The following is a 26,076-nucleotide window of genomic DNA, read 5'->3' on the forward strand; positions in this document are numbered from 1 at the left end:
GAGCAGCACTTGCGAACTGTTCTACAAACACTACGTGATCACAAACTTTATGCCAAGTTGAAGAAATGCGAATTCTGGATCACTAGTGTATACTTTCTCAGTCACGTCATTAACAAAGATGGCATCTCAGTTGACCCCCCAAAAGTTGCAACAATCGTGGACTGGCCACGACCTACTAATGTGTCAGAAATTCGAAGTTTCATTGGTCTAGCTGGCTATTATCGACGCTTCGTGCAAGATTTCTCAAAAATAGCATCACCCTTGACCCAGACTTAGAAGAATACAAACTTCGAATGGACTGATAAACAGGAGCGTTGCTTTCAAGAATTAAAAAGTCGACTTGTGTCAGCTCCTATACTAGCATTCCCTACAGGAGTAGATGGGTTCATAATTTATAGTGATGCCTCATACAATGGTTTGGGTTGCGTTCTCATGCAAAACGAAAAAGTCATTACTTATGCATCGCGACAATTAAAGACTCACAAGAAGAACTACTCAACTCATGATTTGGAATTGGATGCGGTAATCTTTGCCCTCAAAATCTGGCTTCATTATCTCTACGGTGCAACCTGTAAGGTTTACACTGATCACAAAAGTCTTAAATAGCTGTTCACACAGAAGGAACTGAACATGAGGCAATGGTGGTGGCTAGAATTTATGAAAAACTATGATATAAAGATCCATCACCATCTAGGCAAAGCTAACGTGGTAGCAGACGCACTAAGCCGAAAGACGACCAGAGGTTTGGCATGTACTCTCGTTTCCCGCAAGATCAATAGACTACTCGCCAACATAACAGTGGAACCTACATTGATTGAAGAAATTAAAACATGCCAATGGGAAGATAAACTTTTGAAGAAAAAGTACGAGGAACAAAGGAATACACCTGACCCTAATTTCACTAAAAGCAATGGGATACTGAAATTTTGAAATCGAATTTGCATACCCGACATCCCGGAACTCAAGAAGAAGATACTAGAGAAAGCTCATAACTCGAGATTTGCAATCTACCCTGGTAACACAAAGATGTACCATAATTTGAAGGAATACTACTGGTGGACAGGAATGAAAAGAGACATAACAAGCCATGTCTCCAAATGTCTGCATTGTCCGCGTGTTAAAGCAGAACATCAAAGACCTACAGGACTGCTACAAGCACTCCCTATTCCTGAATGAAAATAGGAGCACATTACTATGGACTTCGTGGTCGGGCTACCACAATTATTTTCGAAGAATGATGCAATATGGTTATAGTAGACCGACTGACAAAGTCATCGCATTTTCTACCAATCAAAATCATATACTTCCTTAATAAGTTTGCCACTTTATACATCGAGGAAATTATTCGTTTGTATGGTATCCCAGTTTCAATCATGTCTGACCGAGACCCCCGCTTCGTGTCTCACTTCAAGAACAAATTGCAAGAAGCTTTAGGGACTACACTGAAGTTTAGCACGACTTAACATCCACAAACGGATGGGCAATCCGAAAGAACAATCCAGACGTTGGAAGGCATGTTACGTGTGTGTGTATTAGACCTCAAAGGTAACTAGGATGAGCACTTACCTTTAGTGAAATTCGCCTATAACAACAGCTACCAAGCAAGCATTGGAATGGCACCGTACGAAGCTCTGTATGGAAGGAGATGTCGATCACCTCTATGTTGGACGAAAGTCAGAGACAGGAAATTGTTAGGCCCCGAGATCGTGCAAGTCACAAGTGAGAAAATCCAACTCATCCAACAGTGAATTCGCACTACTTAGAGCCGCCAGAACAGTTATGCAGATACTCGGAGATGGGACTTGCAATTTCAAGTAAGGGATCATGTGTTCCTCAAGATCTCACCAACAAGAGGAGTAATCCAATTTGGAAAGCGAGGAAAGTTAAACCCACGTTACATCGGGCCATTTGAGATACTGGAATCGCCTTGCGCTACCACCTGAACTATCCAATGTCCACAATGCGTTTCGCGTTTCAATGCTTCGACGGTATCTTCGAGATCCAGAACATATTGTTGATTATGAGAACTTGAAAGTTCAAGAGGATCTTTCTTATAAAGAGCAACCAGTGCAGATTCTCGATCGTCGTGATCAAGTTCTTCGAAACAAGACCATACCGTTGGTAAAAGTCTTATGGCGAAATCATCGTATCGAAGAAATTACGTGGGAGACGAAAAGTCAAATGCGAGCCAAATACCCACACCTCTTCGAAAATTAAGGAACATCAAGTTTAGGGACAAACTTCTTTTTAGGAGGGAAGAAATGTGACACCCTAAACGTTTAATTAAATACCACCTAAATATTTATAGTTAAATATAATTATGGTTGTATGTGATGATATATTATTAAATAAATAAATATATAAATCTAATTTGGCATTGGATTATCAAATATGGGATTAATTATGAATTATTATTTGAGGCCAAATTAACACAAATATGAAATTATAATATTAGTTGGGCCAAATTAGAGTTAAAGATAGTAAATACATAATAATATTGATAGCAATAATAATAATAACAATAGAGATAATAATAAGCCTACCATATCTGATAAGGTTAATAGTAATTGATGAGATTAATTAACTAGCATTTAATTAAGGAGATTTGTAAATCCTCCAGGAGAAGAATGATACGCCACCTGTATTGTCTAGGCCCTAGGAGAGGTGAGTCACCATTTGTTAGGCATCAGGTGTTGCGTACATGTAAGAGAGAGTGGGGCTACGAATTACATAAAGGAATGGGGAGAAAAGAAAAAAGAAAAGAAAAGAAAGAGATAGAAAGGAGGAAGGAAGTGATCTCAAGAAGATAGGAAAAATATGAAGGAAATAGTAAGACTCAATCTTAAGGTGAGTTATATTATACCTTGAGTTTCCATAATAAATTTTACGTATGTTTTGACTTATCATAATTTATTTTATACAAGTTGTATTTTATTAGTTATATTAATGCAAGTTAGGTTTCATAAATATTTCAATTACGTGGATTAATTTCTGAACTCTATTTGTTAAAATGAAACCCATGGATATGTTTGTTTAAATTTTAAAGAATATTTGACTATGACTTTATAAACAATTATGTTTTGTAAGTACCACCACGGGAGTCGCACGCCTTGGGGGACTTAAATAACCATTGGCCTCTATTTGGCCACTTTGTGGTCCTCTATTTGTCATGGATCCATTGACCTTTGTTCCAATTGTCACTTCTGTGACCTCTGTTCTGTTCTGTACCGTAATTATGGTTATTTATTTATATAGTTTATGTATTTATGGTTATGTATTTCAGTTTCTACCACTTAAATGATTTATTTACCAAATTGAGTTATGTAAATGTTTTGGCTTAACTAACTATCCATGGTTATTTTGTATTCTCTATACTCTTGGCATAATATTTCTCACTCTGTTGTGTGCTTGTAGCTGTTACCATTTCAGGTGACGAGATGTAGGGGAAACCCATAACCGCATGTAATGGAACCCGCACGAGGATTGATATTGAACCACTATTTTGTCTTTCTTTTATATATATATATATATATATATATATTTTTGCTCCATTTTGTTCTACTCAGGGCCAGTCACTGAATAATAAAATAATAAAAGCCCTATAAATGTATTTTCTCTTATTAAAATAGTAAAATTGAGTAATTTCCTGTTTAATTATTTTTATTTCCGCTTGCACAGTTTAATTTGCTACAAATAAGATAAGTTAGTAAGTTGCGATTTTAACCCTAAGCCCCTGGGGTTGGGTCGTGACAAACGGGCTTGGATGATGATTTGCTGTATGAAGCGCCTTAGCGAACCATGAACACTGCAGCCTTTATGAGGCTGAATGAGCCTCTCTTTTTGATCGTCTTCTCTCCATCAAGAGGAGGCTTCGTGGTGTTTGTTGCGGTGGTTAGGGCTGTGGTGGCAATGATTGAGTTATCTTCCATGAAGGTAAAGGAGATGATGGAAGTTAATTGGTTTGATTGCCCTACAAAATGCAAGATGAAATAAAGGGTGACTTAGGGGGAGAGATTGATGTGCTGAGCTATTTATGGAAAGGTGTGGGGAACATAAGAAAATGTTTTGGAGCTTCAATTTTGGACTTCCAAATCAATTCAAATGATGTGTCATAAGTTACATCACTTAAAAATTTCACTAAAATATAAAAACTATTTAATGAGTACTTGTCATGCCATTGGGATCCAAAATTGGGGATCTAAAATGGGAGATGTATCATTATCGGGCGGGGAGGGAAAGAGAGGGAGGGACACATGTTTGATTTAGGCAAGAGTTGTGGTTGGACCATGATATATTTACAATTGTGGTCTAATACCTGTCCTTCCTTAAAATAGTCGAAGAAGCATTTAGCTTACTTGGACAGGGATCATAACTCAACGTGAAATTATTCAATGAATAATGTTAAGAATATAGAGACAAAACACATATCTCATAAATGGTGGATCTTACATGTGGATCCCACATCATGCGAGACCCACCCATCATGAGATATTTGTGTCTTATTCTGTGTTTGAAAGACTTGTCTTGCCTTGTACCAAGTATGATGTATTTTTTGGTGAATAATGTTAGAGACTCACACATTTGACCTATAAATTCACCCACAATAACGTAGCAAGAGAATTGGGCCAATAATCATTAGGTGTGTAACAAATCAAAAATTAACACCTATCATGGCATATCATTATGATAGAATTGTGAGAGTTTTTTTTTTAAGGTCTCAAACATTTTCCTTTTCGGGTTACTTCTTTAATAGTAGGATATACATTTGTTAAAGAAACTAAAGTTCTTACTTCGGGCTAACCCAAAGAAGTTAACCCAAAGATGGTTAAAGACTAAAAGCCCAAACCCCTTTTGGGCCAAATAGGAAGGGGCGTGCGTAAGAAATTGGTCGAGAACGAAAGATTATCTTGATCAACCAACTACAATGAAATAACAAGAGCCTCAAAACATCGTCATAAAGACAGCAGATTATCACTTCGACACTAAAAGTACTCTCCCGATCAACACTTAATCAGGATGGCTTTAACGGCCTTGTTTGTTTTGCAGAATTTAAGGGACTCAAAATTCAACTTGCTTTCAATGAGTGTGCAGCAAATTTTACACTCCACAAGATTGTTATTGAATCTCTTAATCATTCGTCTCCTTATTATTGAACGGACACATAATAACATGATAATTTGTATATGTTACTAATTATTTAGGTAAATTACACTAATTTCTCTTGAAATTTGAAAAAAATACACCTTAAATTACATAATCTAGTGGTTCAAATTAAAACTAAATTAAAATAATATTAAATTTTGTCATATTGCCATATATGACAATGAATAATTTCATAATGTTTTTATTTAGAGAGAGATAACTATCTTTTAGTCTTACGAGTACTTACGGATAATGTTAGGGAAAATAGATGATTTCTCATAAGTAAATCAATCAATGAAAATAAAAACTAATGCAGAAAAATTAAATCAATAACGACACAAGAATTTTACGTGGTTCCCTCAATGTAAGGTACGTCCACAAGATCGAAATCCGTTTTCACTATTAACCAAAAAGTTTCTAAACGATTACAAATAAGACATGAATGGTGTCATAAAACCACCCTTAAGTAAATTGCAAATAATCACAAATAATCAAGAGGAAACACCTCACCAAATAGACAAACAAAAACCTTCGAAACAGAGTTGTAGAAAATTCAAAATAATAACCCAAATAAGCTTCAAATCAGAGTCAGCAGAAGCATGAACAAATCAAGTACAAAGCCTTGACAAATCTTAGTCACCAATTGTAATTCCCCAGCACTGTTACCGAAGACAAATCAATATTATAGTATAGCAGCCGCACCATGCTTCGGAAGAAACAATATATATATTATTGATTCTTGGGCTTTTATAAAAACCTTAGCTGCCACCAAATAAATTATTAAATATCCATTGGACCTTCAAAAATTAAATATAATATATTAAAAATATATCATAACCAACACCAAACCAAATTAAATATTTTAATAATCCAATTGGGTCCCATACTCCAATAAGGAGGTATACCCAACAATTCTTCTTCTACCGACTTAGGTGGAGACATCAACCATCAACACTTCAAATATTTGTCCCTCGACAGAGTCTTAACCAACATATCCAAAATATCCAAAATATTATCATCCGTGTGAACCTTTTCGAGTTTTAACAATTTCGAATCTAACACATCACGAATCCAATAGTATCTCACATCAATGTGTTTCAATCTCGAATGAAAAGTAGAATTTTTACTCAAATGAATAGCACATTAATTATCACAATAAAGCACATACCTTTCTTGCTTTAAACCTAATTCTTGCAAAAATTTCTTCAATTATAACTCTTCTTTGCAAGCTTTCGTAATGGCAATAAATTCAGCTTCAGTAGTTGAGAGAGCAACATATTTTTGTAATTTAGATTGTCATGCCACAACTCCCCTTGCAAAAGTCATTAAATACCCCTAAGTAGATTTCCTAGAATCAACATCACTGGCCATGTCAGAATATGTGAACCCATCAAGTATCGGCTTACCATCCCCAAAACACAAACACACCTTCGAAGTCCCTCGAAGATACCTTCGAATCCATTTTACTGCTGTCCAATGTTCTTTACCCGGATTAGAAAGAAAACGGCTCACCACACCAACGGAGTGAGCAATATCTAGCCTTGTACAAACCATGGCGTACATCAAAAAACCAACCGCTGAAGTATAAGGAATTTTCAACATCTCTTCCTTGGCTTTCTCACTTATAGGACATTGGTTCGAACTAAGCTTGAAGTGACCCGCAAGTGGACCACTAACCGGTTTTGCTTCTAAAGAACTTTCTCAATGTAGCTTTCTTGAGACAACCAAATCAGCCCTTTTTTGCGATCACAAACAATCTTCATACCAAGTATTTGCTTTGTCAGCCCCAAATCTTTCATAGCAAAAAACTTTCTCAACTCCAATTTCAACCTATTAATTATAGTGTAATCTTGACCCACAATTAACATGTCATCATCATAAGGCAAAAGAATAATAAATTTACCATCCATAAATTTTTTCACAAACACACAATAGTCCATAGTGGTTATAGAAAAACTATTATTCATCATAGTCAAATTTTTTGTACCATTGCCACAGGACTTGCTTGAGGCCATACAAACTTTTTTTTATTTTGCAAACAAATTTCTCTTTTCCTTTCTCTACAAAATCTTCTGGTTACCCCATGTAAATTTCTTCTTCAAGGTCACCATGAAGAAATGTGGTTTTCACATCAAGTTGCTCAACTTCAAGGCTCATAGTTGCAGGCATGCCAAGTACAACCCGAATAAAAGACATCTTTACAATCGGCGAGAAAATCTTATCAGAGTCAATACATTGCTTTTACCCAAAGCCTTTCACAACAAGACGTGCTTTGTATCTCAGATTCTTGTCATCATTCTTCAATTTGAAGACCCACTTATTTTTTAGAATCTTCATCCATTTAGGCAACTTCACTAAATCATAAGTGTGATTTTCAAGTAAAGAATTCATCTCCTCTTCCATGGTCTTTTTCCAATCATCTTTCTTTGCATGCTCAATTGCTTCTTGGTAGCTCTCGAACTCTCCTTGATCGGATATCAACACAAATTCATTGGGAAGATACTTTTTCGAAGGTTGCCTGTCCCTTGTAGATTTTCTCAACCCAAGTTGTGGTGGTGATTCTTGAGTTAGATATTCTTCCTCAATTTCAAGCTCAACTTCATTTGGAGTAGTATCGTTATCTACATCTTCAAGAGGTGACTGCACATCTCCCTCATTTTCATCATCGACTGAATATGAAGGAGATAGATCCATGTCAATAAGGTCACCAGTTTTTTGCTCCAGTTGATCATATTTGCCAAAGTTTTCAATTGTTTGGTCTTCAAGAAACACAACATCACGGCTTCGAATAACTTTCTTATCAACTGGATCCCACAATCTATAACCAAATTCATCACGCCAATAGCTAAAAAAAATGCATTTTCTTGACTTACTATCAAGCTTGGGCCTCTCATCATTTGGAATGTGAACAAAGGTTCGGCAACCAAACACTCTTAAGTGCTGATAAGACACATCTTTGCTGGTCTAAACTCTTTCGGGAATATCACCACTCAAAGGATAAGAATGAGACAAATTGATCACGTCAACCGCTGCCCTCATTATCTCACCCCAAAAGGATCTTGGCAATTTAACATGTGAAAGCAGACACCTTGTTCTTTCCACAATGGTGCGGTTCATTCTCTCGGCAACACCATTTTGTTAAGGAGTCTTCTTAACTAGCTTTTGATGCTGAATACCTTGGCTGCAACAATATTCATCAAATAGCCCAATGTATTTAACGCCATTGTCTGTTCGGATGCACTTCAATTTTTGTTCTGTTTCTCTTTCAACCATGGCCTGAAAATGCTTAAATACATCTAGAACTTGATCTTTACTTTTTAATGCAAAGACCCTAACTTTCCTTGAATAATCATCAATGAAAATAACAAAATAAAGTGCACCACTCTGCGTTCTAACTTTCAAAGGACTACAAACATCCGAATGAATAAACTTCAAAATATTTTCTTTTCTATAAATAACATTTTATGAAAAGAAACTCTATGTTAAACACCAAGCAATGAACACAGGTTTTAAAATGCGTATCTTTCAAACTGGATAGAAGTTTTTTCTTGAACAAAACTTACAGTCCCTTTTCACTCATGTGCCCAAGCCGCTTGTACCATAATTCGGTAGAAGTATTATCCTCAAGCACATTGATAACACATTTACAAATTTTTTCTTACATCAAATAAAGTATATAAGTCTTCTTATACTTAGCCACCACCAAGAAACCCTTTGTGAGTTTCCATTTTCCATCACCAAATTTGTTGTTATAGCCTTTATCATCTAGCTTTCCAATAGAGATCAAACTGAGGTAAATGTCTAGAACATGCCTCACATTTTTAAACAATAACTTGCAGCCCAAATTTGTTTCCAAGCAAACATCACCCATGCCAACAATATTAGACAAACCTTCGTTACCCATTCAAACACAACCATAATCTTCTTTGGTGTAGGTAGTAAAAAAATCAACTCGAGAAGTCACATGAAAAGAAGCACCGAAATCAATCAACTAATTGCTCTCTTAACCCACAAAATTGACACAATCATCTTCACAAACAACCATGATATCACCATCGATCGTAACCGCCGTTATGTATTCTTGCTTTCTATCCACACTTTTATTGCGCATTTTCTCCTTATTCTTGAGTTTTCGGCATTCTCGCTTTGTATGCCCTTTCTCATAGCAATAATAACACTCAATGTCTTTCTTTGAAAAAGAACAATCTCTTGATTTGTCACGGCTTTAATCACGACCATGAAGAGTCTTACTCCTTCCCCTTGTTTTGTTTCGGCCTCTCACCATAAATGCTTCCAAATGAGAAGAACCCGCTAATTTTCTTCTAGTTTTTTCATTCAACAAGCTACTAGTGACTTGCCTCATTGTAACAATTCCATCGGGCGAAGAATTACTAACCGTCACAACCAAAGTCTCCAAACTTTCGGGTAAAGAACTAAGTAGCATCAAAATCTGCAACTCATCATCAAAAACATTTTTCATAGAAGCAAGTTGGTGAACAATACTCTTTATTTCATTCAAATATTCCGAAATAGGGCTGCCTTCTTTATATTTTAAATTAACCAATTTACGAAACAGAAAAACTTTATTTGTGGCTGATTTTCTATCCTAAAGACTTTCTAATTTTTTTTCTATAAATCATGTGCCGAAATTTCAGTAGCAACATGATGAAACACACTATCATCAATTCGTTGACGAATAACACCAATGACTTTTCGATTAAGCCTCTTTCATTCATCATAGTTCATACCATCGAGTTTATCACTATCACTCTCAATGGGTCCATACAAATCTTTATAAAAGAATAGGTCCTCCATTTTAGATTTTCAAGTTACCCAATTGCTTGCATTGAAGCTAGACATGCAACCCACATTCCCTTCGATTGATTTGCACAAATAAATAAACCCAAGTAAACCGTAAGCTCTAATACCAGTTGTTAGGAAAAATAGATAATTTTCCACAAGTAAATCAATCAATGGGAATAAAAACTAATGCGAAAAAATTAAAACAATAGCGACACAAAAATTTTACGTGGTTCCCTCAATGTAAAGTACGTTTACGAGATCGAAATTCGATTCCACTATCAACCAAAGAATTTCTAAATGATTACAAATGAGACATGAATGATCTCACAAAATCACACTTAGGTGAATTCCAAAGAATTAAGAGCAAAAACCTCACCAAATAGACAAACAAAAGTCTTTAAAGTAGAGTTGTAAAAGACCCAAAATAATAACCCAAATCAGCTTCAAATCAAAGGCAGTAGAAGTATGAACAAATCAAGTACAAAGCCTTGACAAATCTTAGTCACCAATTGTAATTCCCCAACACTGTTACCGAAGACAAATCAATATTATAGTATAGCAGTCGTACCATGCTTCAGCAGAAACAACATATATATATTACGTTGGCAGAGACTTAAATATTTTAGAGAAATGTTTTATAGCTCGAAAAAATATTCCCCGAATGGCCCGAATTTATAAAACAACATCGTTTTGATTTTGAATTTTTTTTTTCTTCTTCTTTACCTTCCACTTCTCGTTTCTCTCTCAAAGTTTGAACCATTTCTCGCTACTCACTCTCTCCTCAGAGTCGACTCCATTCGAGCCCTTAATCTCTCTCCTCAGAGTCGACTTCATCCCAACCCTCAATCAATACCTTTCTCTTTCTATTTCTTCTTCTTCTTCTTCTTCTTCTTCCGAGCTAGGTGATGATGGATGTGAGCAGCAGTAGATGTTCCCACACTTCCCACATCACCGAGATCATCATCACCAGCTTCTTCCGACACAAGCTCTGAAAAATACCCATTAATTAAATCATATATATACATACATATACAAAAACCCATTATCGGATTGAAAATCTGCACAATCTAATCTTCATACCCATTATCTATGGTTGCTTGACCCAATCTGATCTTTATATCCACAATCTGATCTTCATACCCATTATCCATAGCGGCTCGGAGGGTGGTCTACGCCGCCTCTGTCGGTGGTTCCAATTCCAATATTGTTTTGCTTCAAACCCCTAATTCTCTGTTCCTCTCTGGCTCTTCCCCTTCTTCCCTCGATAATTTTCTATGTTTTTTCTTTTTCTTTTTTTATTATTGATTTTTGTGATTCAATTGCCGTTCATATGTGTGGGTTTGATGGGAATTGGGAAGATCTAGTTTTAGTTTTGATTTTATTTGATGGGTTTTTGTTTAGATGTTGATTACTCTGTTTGTAGATTCATTTTTTATCGGTAGTTTTGTGAATTGTGATATTTATCTTCTGATTTTGCTTTTTATATTGTCTTTTAACTCTTGATAATTGATAGAGAAATGTTTTATAGCTTGAACTGAGCCAAACATTCAAAAATCACTATTTTCAAATTCAGGGGCTCATTTTCGAGCTACATAGCGGTTCTGAATATTTTAATAGATCAATTGAATCACATGCTCCTATAAAAAATGTATACCCAACAAATAATACTATGAAAAGGTTTATTAAAAGGTGGCTGTGAGTAGTAACACTCTTCTCAATTAAAAGAAATTATTGTATATAAAATAAATGACATCATAGCAGTCCTAAAAGACACGGTTTTGTTTGCAAAAACAGGCTCGGCAAATAATTTTAAAAAAAAAAAAATAAATTAAATGCAAGTTTACTTGTAAATTGTCTAATCCTTTTGGCTTTCTGTGAGGGGTTTTCTATGAGAAGACACAGAAATGCCAAGGCAACTTCCCAACAAAGACCCCAACCTGTAAAACCTAAATTTTAATTTCAAGTTTCATCATAGTTTCCTTCCCTCATCACAAAATGACCTGCGACTCCTTTTTTAACCAATGGTGTTATTATTAGAGATTGTTCAATTGTTAGGCTACTTAAGCTGTTGTCTAAGGTTCATAAGAAATTTCAAAAAATTCTTATTGTCAAATGTCTCAATTTTCCAAACACTTAATTAAGTAAAACTTTATTTATTTTTTTTAATATTTAATCTGAAAATTCAAAAAATCATAAACCACTTCGATTATTATCCTTACTTTTCTGGAGTATAGGTGAGAGGTCCCGCATTATTTACATTACTTGCATGCAAGTCTAAATGATCTAGAAAGAAGTGCAGAGAAGCAACTACACTTCTATTTTTTATTTATTTATTACTTAAAAATATTTTATATAGCAATTTGTAAATTAAATATATAACAAAATTTTTAAATAGTTTTCTAATTGAATTTTATTAAATATTGTCCAATTTTGATATCAAGATAGTTAAAATATAATATATATATATATATATATATATTTATTTATATTTATTTTTTATTTCATACTTTCTATAAATAAATAAATAATCTAATTGTTTAATAAAATTCAAAAAACATTTTATCAACAAAATAACATCTATCTGAAATTACATTGGCGGAGACCTATCACTTGTTTATCCTCTCATAATGGGAAAATAGATTGTATTTGACTGACATACATTCTTCAACTGAATTCATTTTGTTTGGTTGTGCTTATTGAAGCAAGTAATATTGATTTTGATTATAAAATTAAAAAGCCGTGTCTCTTCAGAAGCTGCATTGCACTGCACATACTTCCCTCTCTTTTCACACAGACCGCGTATCATTTCATCTTTTAATCTTATACTATTATAAATAGCCACGGCCTTCTCTTCTTCTCATCGCTCCAAACTTCTCAAACTGAAATATCTTCAAATGCTCTCTCTCACATTTCTCTGCACTGTCTCAAACTAGAAATCAAGTTCTAAGCATTTCTCTCATTTATTCACAGCATTACTGATGTACTAAATTCCTAGTGCCTGTGCCCCAACACTACTTAAGTCGAAGATGCTGAAGAAGAAATCAGACATAGCACACAGACCATGGAACCTCCTCCGTCTAGCCTTGTTATGGGCAAGGAACGGTTGTGCGTTCAAGAGGAAATTCATGATGGACCTAAGTCTGTTCCCCAAGTTCCTCAAAAGCCTCGGGTGTTCATCTGAACATGGTGCAATAATACACTATAAAGAGCAAGAGCTATCCTTCGAGAACACTCCCATTACCCATGTCAGGATGCACCGTCCAACGTCCATGCGATTCCAGATGCCTTGTATCCCATGCATAAATCCACATATTGATTTTGACTGTGATTTCCCCGACAAAGACAGCAATAATGATGACAACAACGACAATGATAATAATGACGACGACGACGACAATATGAGTTACTACAATGAGAGAGAAAGGAAGAGTTTCTTGATGATCAGCGACGAAGATGATAATGGATCTGAGGTTTGTGAAGAGACTATTAGTAGGGGTGATGAAGGGATTGATGTCAAGGCAGAGCAGTTCATAGCTAAATTCTACGAGCAAATGAAGCTGCAGAGACAGATATCAAATGTAGAGTATTATGAGATGCTCAATAGGGGCACAAATTGAACATCAAGTTCTTAGCTTGATTTGCAAATATACTACCTATACATATATGGTAATAAGAGAGGCATTGCTGCATGTGTGAGCCCGAGACTTCGGTTGAGTGAATATATTTGTAAAAAATAAGCTTATTATTTTTGTTTATCCCATTTCACGAAATGGTCTGTTTTTTAAGTTTCTTAAACGTTACAACAAACTGGTAAGAGTGAATGATAGAAGTCTCTTTGATACATATCAGTGCTGTTTAAGATACGACAAACCAATTCTATCAGGTCAAATTCCAGCAATTTCCATGTTGGAAATTGTTCTTTTCAGAATTTTGAAACTGCTTTCAAGTTTTTTGTTTTTTGTATTTATTTATCTTTAATAAACTTTATCATATTTTATTTATTTTTTTCTTTTTACATGCACCTAAAAAGTACAATATTTATAATAAAAAAATTACATAAAAATCACTAGAAAATACTAACACATACATATTTTTTGCTTTTAGTAAACAATTTTTTAAGTGCGTCTAAAAAGTTGAAAACAAATTTACTAGAATATGAAGGAATAAAAAATTATTAAAAACAAAAAATTCAAACACAATTTTCAAAAACCAAGATCAAACTTGATCAAAAGCTTTGTATATGTCAAACCTAAGTTACTTAAAACTGAGCACAAATCCCAAGACCAGTAAAAAAATTGACACAAACCCTTGGCAGTCAAACTTACCAGATCTATTCCTTAAAAAATAATAATAACTAAATAAAATTAAAAATTTAAAGAAAATTCATGTCAAGAAGTGATTATTTTTTTTTTTTTTTTGAAGTTATTTGGGAATCTAAACATACTTTGGAAATATTTCAAGAATTAAAATAGAACCAATAATATACAATGCATGGGCAATTTTTGTTATTGTTATAAATATATCACTAAAGGTCCCCAAATTGTGACAGATGCAAAAGGGTCCAGCATGACAGATGGGTAGTTTTCATGCTTTCCAAAGATTTGATTTGGCCTTAGACGAACGAAGGACCAACAATGATGGATGAGAAGAGTAAGAGATGGATTTAATTGAAGTTGGGGCAGCATCAAAGCTAAGCAATTCTGAGTACGTACATGCCACGTGCTCTAATAATTTGATGAATTCAGTTTTCCGACCAAGATGGCTAAGAAGCCTCGAAAAGCATGTTTTTCACTCACAAAGTTATCGCATTTTAAATTATTCATTTGTATCTTGCTCCTACAAGTTTATGTCAAGAAAGACTGTTTCAAGTTAGAGCTAAACTCGCCAATAAAAACTTTTTGAGTCAATATTTGTCGGATGCAATAGAAGACCCGAGACGTCCATCTCCCACAAAAATACACTACCAAAGCGAGAGGAGAAATAGCAACTACCCGAACATAAACATAAAATAGAATCACATTAGGCTTTGAGCCAACTAGTTGCAATACTTTCAAATCCAGCAAGGAGCACATTTTCTCCAGCTTAGATCTATATTTTACCTCACTGAGGGTCCACCCTTTTAATCTCAATGTGCGTCAATCCACTCTATAAAGCATATATCTGTTTTCCTACAACCAGAAAGTATAAAGATATACGGCAAGTTGAGAAATCAAAAAATATGGCTTATGCTGACAAATATGGCTCATGCACCCCCATGCATAATAGTCCTACAATGGTGATGATATAGCCTCAGACTCCAACTACAATCTCACTGAAGGCATGGCGAAAGACCATAATGGGGAAGCATTGGCATTATAAGTGCCAACAACTTCCCAACGAGATCAATGATCTGTGAGTAAATGCCACTGTCACCAACCAATTCTGGTTTGAGAATATTCAATTCCAAATCCCCAGCTCACATATATATCCTCGACCCCTAGCAATAGGAGGATGATTGAAAGCTTAGGCTGCTTAACCATCTAAACTAACTAAAAGTGGGTCTTTAAGCGAAGAACACATACACTATATATTCTAGTTTTCATGCATGAACAGATGAAGTAGCATCATCATGAAAACAGAACACAAAACCAAGACCAGACCTATTCTGGATCCTAATCAGTTTTAATTTTTTGTCTTCCTTACTTTTTCAACTAGATGATGCAGCTCAAGTCTGTTCTTTCTTGCCACCCCAAAGCTGACTGTGTGAAGTCTAAATCTAAACCAACAGGGCCCAAGAAGCATAATCAATAGGATTAAAGGGTCAACAGTATGACAAATTTTTAGAATTCAAGGTTTCCTCTAATCTTATCATCTCAAAAACTAATCTACCCTGGAAACTACAGACTGATTTGTTACTATTAGCTAAATATGATGCGACTCAAAGGGTGAATCCTCTGCTGTATCAGGTCTTGTCACAGGGTTCCTCTGTTAGTTTCTGTTTATGGCCTTGGTCCTCCATGTAACAAAATAACTTACAAAAAAAAATTAATAATAAAAAGAAAAGATAATGGAATACCTTGTATAAGTAATGCCGATGTATTGAGACTTGGACAAGTTTCTTATAGACTTCCATTCTGATGATTGCTAAGATACACTTCTACCTGCCCTGTTGCTGCCAGTATGAGTCCTACAATGCAAAATCACAAGTGTTAAGATAGAAGATAGATAGATCATTAGGAAAAAGCTTATACTGGAATAAAAATACAGTTAATCAACTTTTCCTTATGGAATTGTATACAAGGCATCGAATTAAAGCAATCTGCTGGCTTTTACATAGTGGCAATTAGTCGATTGGGAAGCAGATAGCACGACATGATTCCACATGGATTCTACTAGCGAGTGCTTTGGAAAAATGTACTAGAAATTTCAGTTGGTCATCATTGTTGATTTTTGTACAGAAAATGGTAGTTTTCCAGTCATCGCCCGACCTTTAGTTTATTTATCGAGGATCAAGAAGTGTGAATGCAAATCCCATACACAAAAAGTGAACTGTTCAATTCTTGGAGGACGTAAAACTCCCCTTTTCCCACGTTGAAAGGAGGAGCATTAGAAGTTTTTTTCTATCTTCTCTCAGATCAGAAGCGCAAGTCATTACTACTGCCTCATGTGAACAATAGCAAATGAAGCCAAAGTGAAAATATTGGCTTGAAAAACACAAACATGAGTGAGAAGCTAATGTTGTGAAAACCTAACACTTCCTCTGCAAGGTTCATTCAATTAAAGTGAATGATCTTTTTTGAATGTATATATAACAAAAAGAACCTTTCATGAACTGCATACAAACATTTCAATACCTCCCACCTTGGTATGTTTAAGATGGAATTGTTTAGATCTGGGTTAAAATAGTCAGTCAATGAGATGCATAAATTCATTTAACCACTAAATACCAAGAAACGGAGCTGAAGGCCTCCCGGGCCGTGACTTAAATTCTGGATGGAACTGCACTCCCACGTAGAATGGATGACCGGGAAGTTCTAAGATCTGGAGAAAGTAAAGGAAAATATTAGCAATAATTCAAAATTCAACAATCATTGGAAGAAAAGTATAACGCTAACATAAACTACCAATTGGACAGTTTTTTAGGATGAAATCGAAATTTTAACCAATTCAAGAAGAAAAAATGAAATTGAGATTTTAACCAATTCATTATTATCAATTTGTCAAGCTCATCCGACCATTAAAGTCTGATGAGCAATCTAACCTCCATTCGCTTTCCACTTTCATCCTTCCCCACAAATTTTAAGCCAGCTTCTTCTAACATGTCAATCATATCTGGATTCACCTGTAACAATAATGCCATGGGCAAGTATATATCCCGTGATAAGAAGTATTATGTCTATGAACATTTTTCTTCGGCCAAATCAATCTTCATGACTAACCTCATATCTATGCCGATGTCGTTCATCCACATACTCTGAATTATGGTACCTAGAAATAAACAGAGAATATAGTATTATGCATGCATGAAGGAAGAAGAAAAAATCAAAGAAACTTGATTGGAAAATTGGGACATTCATATCTCGCAGTAAGGGATGTTGGGTTCACTTTTGGAAATTATTAAATGGAGCATTGATATCTCTTACAGTTTTGCAGTGATACAATCAGGAGTCTGAAACAGCGTTTTGCGACACCCCAGTCTCATTGTGCTTCCCATATGTGTTCTTGAACCCTGTATAAATATAGAAAGATGATGGTTATTAATTTGCTATATAACCAGTGTTTCTTGCAAAGGAATAGCTCAAAAAAATATAATACAACGCAAGTACCTCCGGCATGAAAATTACAACAGGATTGGGTGTCTCGTTGTCAAATTCTGTACTGTTTGCCTTTTCCCAACCCAAAACCTAAAACATGTGATGAAAATAAGGTTAGTACATGGTCTGTCATATAAAACTTGTCAATATATTGGAAGGAAAGTCACTTACAGATCTAGCATACTCAATTACAGAAATCTGCATGCCCAAGCAAATCCCAAGATATGGAACTTTATTTTCTCTGGCATACTTTGCAGCTAACATCATTCCTTTCACACCACGATCTCCAAATCCACCAGGAACTAAGACACATGCTGCATTCTGAAAATGTTTGGGTAACCAAATTTGTATGATTTGGTGAAAATATTCTAACTAAAAAATTAATGGCAGTCCTACTCAATACCAGCTTAAGAACAGTCAAGATGGTCATTGCTTAGGTATGAAATGAACAAATAGTATGCTCAACACTCAACTATCAAAAAGATTAAAAATATAATAAAAATAAAAAGAAGGAAGAAAAACATGCGTCTATAGATAACATGTATCCATGTAAAGGGAGGGAAGCTTGGTATAAAAAATAACATGGCATGAACGGAAGAAACATGAAACAGTGATAAACAATCACAAACCTATTTATACCAAATTCCAAACAAATATTTAATCCAGCAGCAAATTGCTACTCCAAAACCCCAATAAATGGTAAACCATCTTATGAATGTTTGTACAGCATTTCAGAACCATTCCCTTACAGGAACCGTAAGACTGCTGGGAAAGGGGAAAATCAGAAGATTTGGCCATATAGCCAACAACTAATACAAAGAGGTTAGAAAATTCCCAATAATGTTCTCCTGTAATCATGAAAATAAATAATGTAAATAGAGACAATTTATGTGAGGTGTGTGTATATTCTTTGTTTCTTCTGAAAAGTACTCAACTAAACAAATCAATATCCCAATTACTTGGGGTCAATTATTTCCTCCAATTGATTCTATTTGAAGTTATATCCTCAATTAAATTTAAGTTAATCATGTTATTTCTTATCACCACATCTCAGGTTCTCCTTGGTTTTCCTCTATTTTTTTTAATCACCCTCCACATGGATCAAATTACTCCTCAATTCACATGTTCAACTTAATAGGAATCGTGCAATCACACAACCATCCTTATACTTTCCCACTTTTTTGTACAACTGGTCACCTCATTCACATAGAACTAGTTTCCTATTTCAAAATCCATTTTGTCCTTAATCATTCTATTCTTAAGGAGAGCTAAAATTTCTTGTCTTTAAAAAAAATGTATTAGAAAAAAGCATCAAAGGGGATGCCACGTAGAAAAAGAAGAAAAAACAAAACAAAACAAATCAGGAAAAGACACACACACGAAAAAAAAAAAAAGAAAAAAGAAAAGAAAGGCATATATATCACCTATGATATCAAAAGACTCTACAAAATTCACAAATTGAGTAAGGCTCAAGGCAACAATTCCAATGACCCAACTACATGAATGCCACCTGTGTGTCATGTGCATCTTGAACCATATATGCAACCAGAGTCTAACCCATAATCAGTCAACAAAAAATTCAACCAATGATCTGGTCTAGAAGGTCTTTAAAAACTTGGTTTTTCATGTTATGTAAACTATGTTTTAAATAATGTGATTCGCAAAACAAGAGAGTTCCCTTTCGAATACAAACAAATTATTGAAGATGTGTGACCTATTGGGAAGAAAAATATAAGAACAAAAAGAAGATGCCACACACCAAAAAACTAAGGCAAACAAGAAGAAGAGAAAGAGATACCACAAAACTTACCTTCAATGTCTTCCATGCAGTAGCATGAGCTTCTGGTGTCTGCACAAGGAACAATGAAATAACACATTGTCCTCAAACATGATAGAATATCCAACATACAACTAGCAAAGGCCCAATACCAATTTTGCAGTTTCATCTTCAAGATCTGAAGCTGCAATCCAGTCAACTAATGGCTTCAATGAACACGCAATACAAGCATGCAGAAGAGCCTGCATGAGAAATGAAGCATAGAAAAGACAGGTAGTTGGCATCATACTAGCTCTATCAAGCAACCAAACTACTGTATCTTGGGCTCTGAATTAGGTGCCACACATTGACGCAGAAAGGAGCATCCCCACATTAAGCCACTCTAAAAAAAGTAAGGAATTGAGATCGTGCCTGTAATATTTTCATCATATCTTTTAACATTCTAGACAAATAATGAGGTTTAGCAATTAAATTCGAAGATCGTTTGGGACTGCATTTTTTAATCTTGTCTTCATTGAAAATTTATGTTATAGAAACACTTGTGATCGATGAATTTAATGATGCATTCAAAGTTTTTATGGCTGGCTCTGCAAAAGGTAACGTCCCCTCACGTGAGCTAAGCATAATAAAAGTCTTGTCAAAGGAAAAAAAATCTCACCTTCACAACAGACAAATAGGAATCTGCAAAGCCAACATACTTCCCAACCATTGCGATCCTCACCTGCAGAAAACGGCTTTTAATTGTTTGACGAAAAATGAGTTTCATGTCAAGAGAGGGAACCACAAGCCAATTATACTAACAGGATTGGTGAGATTGTCAAAAGTTTCTGCCCTCTTGGTCCACTCTCGTAAATCAGGAGGCGTAGCGACACTGAAACAGAACTCTAATAACTATTCAGAACAATAGTCAACCTATCTAATTTCAATATTCAATATTCAATATTCAACCAGGTTTCCCTATTACAGTAATAACAATTTTGACATGCTTACAAATTATGATCTATATATGCACTTGCCAAAATCACATGGTGACAGTCAAAAAAAAATTATCAAAAAGAGCAGTCAAAGTTGGTCCAAAACAAAGTTTGAACTGGCCTTGGTAAATTTAGGAAGGATTCTCTGGTCAAGAAATAGAAGCTTAAGATGTAAGAAATGTATAAAACATAAGCTTACCTGAGTAAGTCTAGCTGTGTTAAGATGGCATCATGAGCATTTTGGTTCTGGAAAAGAAGTACAAGTCAGGAACTCTGTTAAGAAACAACGAAATTGTTAAAGAGAACACAGTAAGCACAGTAAGGCCCCAGGAAAATCAACCCTGTCAATAAACCCACCCGAAGTAAAAGTGGAACATGCCAAATGTTAGGGACGTCGTGGATATTAAGAATATTACCAACCTGTGAGAAACCACGGAGAAATACAAAATTCATCAACTGTGAGAATAAAATCAAATGAAAGACCATGAGCGAATTTGCAATAATAACTTCTTACTGGAACATGGCAAAACTGTGAAAGCTTCTGCTTTGTATTTTCCAATAAAGGCTGCAATTTTAACAAAAACCATAGTTTATTATATCATCAAAGTTAAGTGAACACAAATAAGAGAAAATGGCAAGACTTGAGGAGTAACCAGTTTTCCAAAAAGCTCTTTTAGAATCATTTCTTTGTAGTAAAACAAAATATCACAGTAGTATTAAAGGTACCGGTATGCCAGCCAGCAGGGTATCGAGTCAAGATCAAAAGACCAGGTAATTTTCTAATGCTGAAAACATAAAAGAATGATGTACCATAAAGTTTATCACTACTTGAATTTGTCACGCCCTTTCCAAAACTACAACAGGATGTGTTTCACGTGAGACAACCAAATTGCAAGCAACTACAATAAATTGTGCAATGAACCATGGAACCCACCAACAATAACCATACACCAAAGCAATTTCATTCATATAATCTCTTGCACGCAACTAGTCAGAAAAAAAAAAAAAAATAGAACTCTCGCAAACAAGTGGGTACCACAAAGATACAAGTTAAAACAGCATACCTGAGCAGAACGACAAGCTAACAAATGAGGAGTCAAGCCCAATGCTCTCAATTCCCGCACACTATGTTGTGTAGGCTTTGTTTTCTGCATGTACACATACACAGAGAGAAAAGAAACACCAAGTCTCAGGGAACATGAACAACCATGATCTTTGAGAAAAGCAGAAAAATTCCATCTGTGAGAACATAACAAAGCTTGCAAGTAGAAAAGAAGGCTCAAACTATTAAAGGTATGAAGTATTACTTGCTCTCCAACAACACCCAGTACAGGTATAAGGCTCACATGAATGAGGCAGAAATTATCTTTTCCTGAAGAAGAAACAAGAAATTAACAAGAAAAATTGCAAGTGAACATAGAGAAACCCAAGACACAGGTGCACATGCATTAAAACATCAGAAAATGCTATCACACACTCAACTGGGGCGTCTATTTCTAATACAACCATATGCACATGTAAATTGAAATTATTCATTGATCGACCATACAAAATAACTCCATGCTTATAAATTACAGTTGATTAGATAATTGAAGTTTCACAAGATTAACTATGTCATCATGTTCAATAGTACTCAGTAAAGATCTTAATAAGCTTATTCACAAAACTAGCCCAAATACATCTATGATGCCAACTGGATGGTCCATACTAAATCAATACACATCATATCCTATAGCTTGACAAAACTAGCGATGTGAATGATGATCCCTCAGACATAAGAACTTAAGTAGACTGATCATATACGGTAAGCAACTTACCAACTGAGAAGGATAATTGTCGTAAAGCCTCAATGAATGGCATCGATTCAATGTCACCTTAAAAAAAAAAAAGAATATTACAAAAATTTAACTGCAGCAGATAAGTAGAAATAGATAGAGAAACTTCAGTATCTAGGATTCTTTGCTCTAAAGGGCTCTTACCAACAGTCCCACCCAATTCTATCACGCAAACATCTGCTGGGCCCTCTTTCCCATCAACAGGAATGGCAGATACCATTTCAATCCAATTCTTAATTGCATCTGTGATGTGTGGGACCACCTGAAATACACTCAAACAGGTGACAGAGCAGTCAGCAAGTACTCTTTGTGTGAAGTAAAAAATATAAACTCTCTATAAATGTAGACACCTGAACAGTCTTTCCAAGATAATCACCTCTGCGCTCCTTGTCGAGGACAGACTGATAAAACAGAACAACTTGTCATCTTTGAAAAATTTCTAGAAATCAGGAAGTGGTAGATTGGCAACGACAAATATATATTAATTTATGCACCTGATATATCTTTCCTGTAGTAATGTTGTTCTCTCTAGTAAGCGTCACATCCAAGAATCGCTCATAGTTACCCAGGTCCAGATCAACCTTTCAAGAGCACACCAGGTGAAAAATATGAACACTTTCAAAACTCAAATAAAACAGGAAGACGAGGAAAATATCTTTGTAAGAGTGTTGCAGTATTCCATAACACAACTGTTTGATGCATGAGATACAAACATGGACAAAACAGAAGAAAAATATATATATATATATATCCCCGATAATAATTCATACTGCAAATTTTCACAGATAGTAACTGATGTTTCAAATGTAGCGTCATTCGGTACACTAGACACTTCTAAAACAAGTATTCAAGAATGAGCACCATTTACACATCATTTTACAGTTATACCAAACCAAGCCTTAAATCCCATCAAATGGGGTCGGCATCATTTTACAGTTATCAACTCAAAAAATATTAAAGAGAAGGACTAACAACTTGGCCAACTTCAACCTCTGCAAAATGTAGCACTGTATTGATAGACTTCTACCAAAGTTCCAATGGCTGATTGACTTGCAAATATGCAACCACCAATGAAGTGTAATTATTGGATAAATTTAACGTACCATTCAGATAATTAATGATTGTACTGCGTATAAAGGATTCAATTGAATTAAAAATGCATATCCACGATAACAAAATGAAAGAAAGCAATCTTTAAGACTTCAAGTTATAAAGACTAATAGCATTAAATTTTTTCCAGTAAATGATATAATTTACAAGATACGCATGAGGTTATCTTATTTTACATTTAGGGAAAAACAAAAGATATTGTCATAATGTCTGTAAGAGATGAATGTAAACAAACCTCTCCCCCGTCATCAAGCACAAACACTTCCCCATGTTCAAAGGGAGACATGGTACCAGCATCCGTATTAAGGTAAGGATCTGCAATTATAGAAAACAGTCACAGCAACTGTGATGCAAAAGGAAATAATAAAAGTAGCTCTTGACATAATTTCCCAGCTAATCAAGGAACAGTGCATGAAAATTTTAAAAAGAATAAAATGCAGAAGACACAATAATACTGAAAAAAGACAAGTAAGGACATCTCCAATCCTCAACTCAAACTTATATCAAATTTTAATTTGGGTAAAAAGCACTCAAAACAACCTCCACTCCTTGATCCAAACTTAAACCCAATTGAGTTTTACTCAAATTTTTACCCAAAATCAAAGGAGAATCAAATGTTTACTCAAATTTTCAAGGCATTTTTGTGACTCACATTTCCCATTTTAGTGAAGCTTTTACTCAAATTTGAGTACAATTTTTGTTTGTTCAAGCGTTGGAGATGGCCTAATAAGGGTGAAAGAGAAGAGGAAAACTTGACAGAAATAAAGAATCCCATAAATTGATACATAACCATATATTGTCAATACCTGAACAAAGATAAAAGGTATCCAAAATGAATTAAACTAGTAGTAATATGGAAAACCAACAACAGTATATACGATAACCACCTATGAGTAAACCAAAAGGACCATATAAGCAAATAGAAACTGACAAATATTTCGCCCACACTGACAACCCAAATAAATAAATAAATAAAGAAAAAAATAACGTGAACCCAAAAAACCATGGAAACAACGAAGTGATTGAGAATAGCAATCCGATCAATACAGTTTTGCATCATAGATCAAATACCTCAAAGAAACGAAGATTGAAACAAACATGCAGAGGAAAAAATGAAGAAACAAGAGGGGAAAAGCAAGGACGAACCTATTTTAATGGAGGTGACGCGAAGGCCACAGGCTTTGAGGACGACGCCAATACTGCTCGCCGTCACGCCCTTGCCCAGCCCACTTACCACTCCTCCAGTCACCAACACGTACTTCATCTCTCTCTCTCTCAGTCTTCGTGGTTCTTGGGTTCTACTTCTTCTCGCTATGTAGGCCAAACGTTTGTTATAATGTCTGAGCGGTAAAATAAAAGCTTTTTAAAGAGCTCTAGGAACCCCAAGGTCGGTTGTCAAAAAGCGTTCGAATTTCAATGTATTCAGCGGATGCGAGTCACCGACTAGCGAGGGCTTCACTATGGCTTGACATAAAAATTATCAAATACTAAAATAATAGTAATATGTATGATTTTGATCATAAATTATTTTTTTTTTTTAAATTCAACATAACGAGATTATTAATATTTAATAAATTTTATTTTTTATATTAATTCTTTTAAAAAAAATTACAAGATAGTTGGAAGTGGAGAAATTATTTACCAAAAATGAGATGTAACTTTTATTTTTCTGTAATATTTTTGCATAGAAAAATTTGTAGTCTCATGTATTTATAATTATTTTTGATCTTCTATCTCAATTTCTAATTTTCCTAGGAATAATGATCCAACATACTTAAGCCTCGTTTGGAAATAGGTTTTTTTTAGTAACTTTTTAGCTTTTTAACTAAAATATGATATAAAAAAACTAGTATATTTGGGATGACCTTTTGATTTTTTACGAAAAAATGTACAAAAAGTAGAGAGAAAATGGATTCTTTGATTTTTTCGTATAGGTTAACTTTTTGATTTTTTTAGTGATTTTTTAATTTTTTTATTAAAATCACCACTTGCCAAATGAGACCTTACTAAACTCAAAGTAGTTTTCTAATTGAATCACCCAAATATAGAGAATCACAAATATTTTATGCATGTGAAAGTTAATACCAAAGGTTGACATTGGGGGGGGGGGTTGGGGGTGGTGTTTGATAAGGGTATTTGGATCACCTTACGTGTGCTTCAATTAATCCCTTCTCAGACTATTCACGTCGGAATTAGAAAATTCATAAAAAAATTCTTTCTCATAATCTGATTCCAAGAGTTAAATCCTAAACAATTGTGTGAAAAATATACCCATTAACTATTCAAGACAACCCTCCAAATTAAAGGTTGACATGTGGTGGAGCTGGGAGGTGCTCACTTTTGAGGTGTGAAGCTTGAGTATCATTATAGTGCATGCATTTTTTCTTATTTTCATTCCAAAAAAAAAAATTAAAAATATGACACATGTTTTTGTTTGTTTTATTTTTTCTGGTGAAAATAATATATAAATAAAAATATTATTAAATTAAATACACTTTAAATTTTACTTTGAATGATGTGAGTAAAACCATAAAAAAAAAATTTTAAATAAATTCAAAACAATGTAACTATCTCATCATTTTGTATTGACTCATTTTATAAGGGAAATTTAAAATAACAAGTAGAATAAATTACTACAAATT

At 34.7% G+C, this 26,076-nt stretch overlaps 2 protein-coding genes across 11 annotated transcripts in view; one reads left to right on the forward strand and one right to left on the reverse strand.

Moving 5' to 3' along the window:
* The window catches only part of LOC114262784 (uncharacterized), a 34,247-nt gene extending 9,326 nt beyond the window's left edge, over window positions 1–24,921 (reverse strand). For 4 of the 10 annotated variants that reach the window (XR_014350136.1, XM_082904283.1, XM_082904287.1 and 1 more), the window contains exons 1-22: window positions 24,581–24,921; window positions 23,670–23,749; window positions 22,819–22,905; window positions 22,675–22,725; window positions 22,469–22,586; window positions 22,307–22,363; window positions 21,797–21,861; window positions 21,554–21,637; window positions 21,004–21,054; window positions 20,847–20,909; window positions 20,689–20,735; window positions 20,317–20,386; window positions 20,174–20,236; window positions 19,668–19,757; window positions 19,549–19,587; window positions 17,910–18,059; window positions 17,751–17,828; window positions 17,568–17,653; window positions 17,364–17,412; window positions 17,186–17,266; window positions 16,872–16,965; window positions 16,001–16,111 (exon numbers count right to left, since the gene is read on the reverse strand). Coding sequence is in view for 6 of the 10 variants with exons in the window: in XM_082904283.1 (XP_082760409.1) it covers window positions 16,044–16,111; window positions 16,872–16,965; window positions 17,186–17,266; window positions 17,364–17,412; window positions 17,568–17,653; window positions 17,751–17,828; window positions 17,910–18,059; window positions 19,549–19,587; window positions 19,668–19,757; window positions 20,174–20,236; window positions 20,317–20,386; window positions 20,689–20,735; window positions 20,847–20,909; window positions 21,004–21,054; window positions 21,554–21,637; window positions 21,797–21,861; window positions 22,307–22,363; window positions 22,469–22,586; window positions 22,675–22,725; window positions 22,819–22,905; window positions 23,670–23,749; window positions 24,581–24,698 (1,689 nt within the window). In the remaining 4 variants the exon portion in view is untranslated. Of the gene's footprint in view, window positions 1–5,486; window positions 5,905–12,481; window positions 13,503–14,788; window positions 15,114–16,000; window positions 16,112–16,871; window positions 16,966–17,185; window positions 17,267–17,363; window positions 17,413–17,567; window positions 17,654–17,750; window positions 17,829–17,909; window positions 18,060–19,548; window positions 19,588–19,667; window positions 19,758–20,173; window positions 20,237–20,316; window positions 20,387–20,688; window positions 20,736–20,846; window positions 20,910–21,003; window positions 21,055–21,553; window positions 21,638–21,796; window positions 21,862–22,306; window positions 22,364–22,468; window positions 22,587–22,674; window positions 22,726–22,818; window positions 22,906–23,669; window positions 23,750–24,580 lie in introns of those variants that run through there. The other 6 variants (XR_014350135.1, XR_014350134.1, XR_014350133.1 and 3 more) reach the window with 5 other exon arrangements.
* Window positions 12,972–13,788, forward strand: LOC114262785 (uncharacterized). Its single transcript, XM_028203187.2, has one exon. The coding sequence runs from the start codon at window positions 12,972–12,974 to the stop codon at window positions 13,560–13,562; it is 591 nt and encodes a 196-aa protein (XP_028058988.2). The 3' UTR covers window positions 13,563–13,788.
* Window positions 24,922–26,076: the final 1,155 nt, after the last annotated feature.

Source organism: Camellia sinensis, chromosome 14 (genome assembly GCF_055761805.1).
Source record: "Camellia sinensis isolate YWXY chromosome 14, ASM5576180v1, whole genome shotgun sequence".
Classification (NCBI taxonomy): domain Eukaryota; kingdom Viridiplantae; phylum Streptophyta; class Magnoliopsida; order Ericales; family Theaceae; genus Camellia; species Camellia sinensis.

What these genes read in the sequence shown, in the direction of transcription:
- LOC114262785 (XM_028203187.2), top strand. Translation starts at nt 12,972, where the DNA reads ATGCTGAAGAAGAAATCAGACATAGCACACAGACCATGGAACCTCCTC.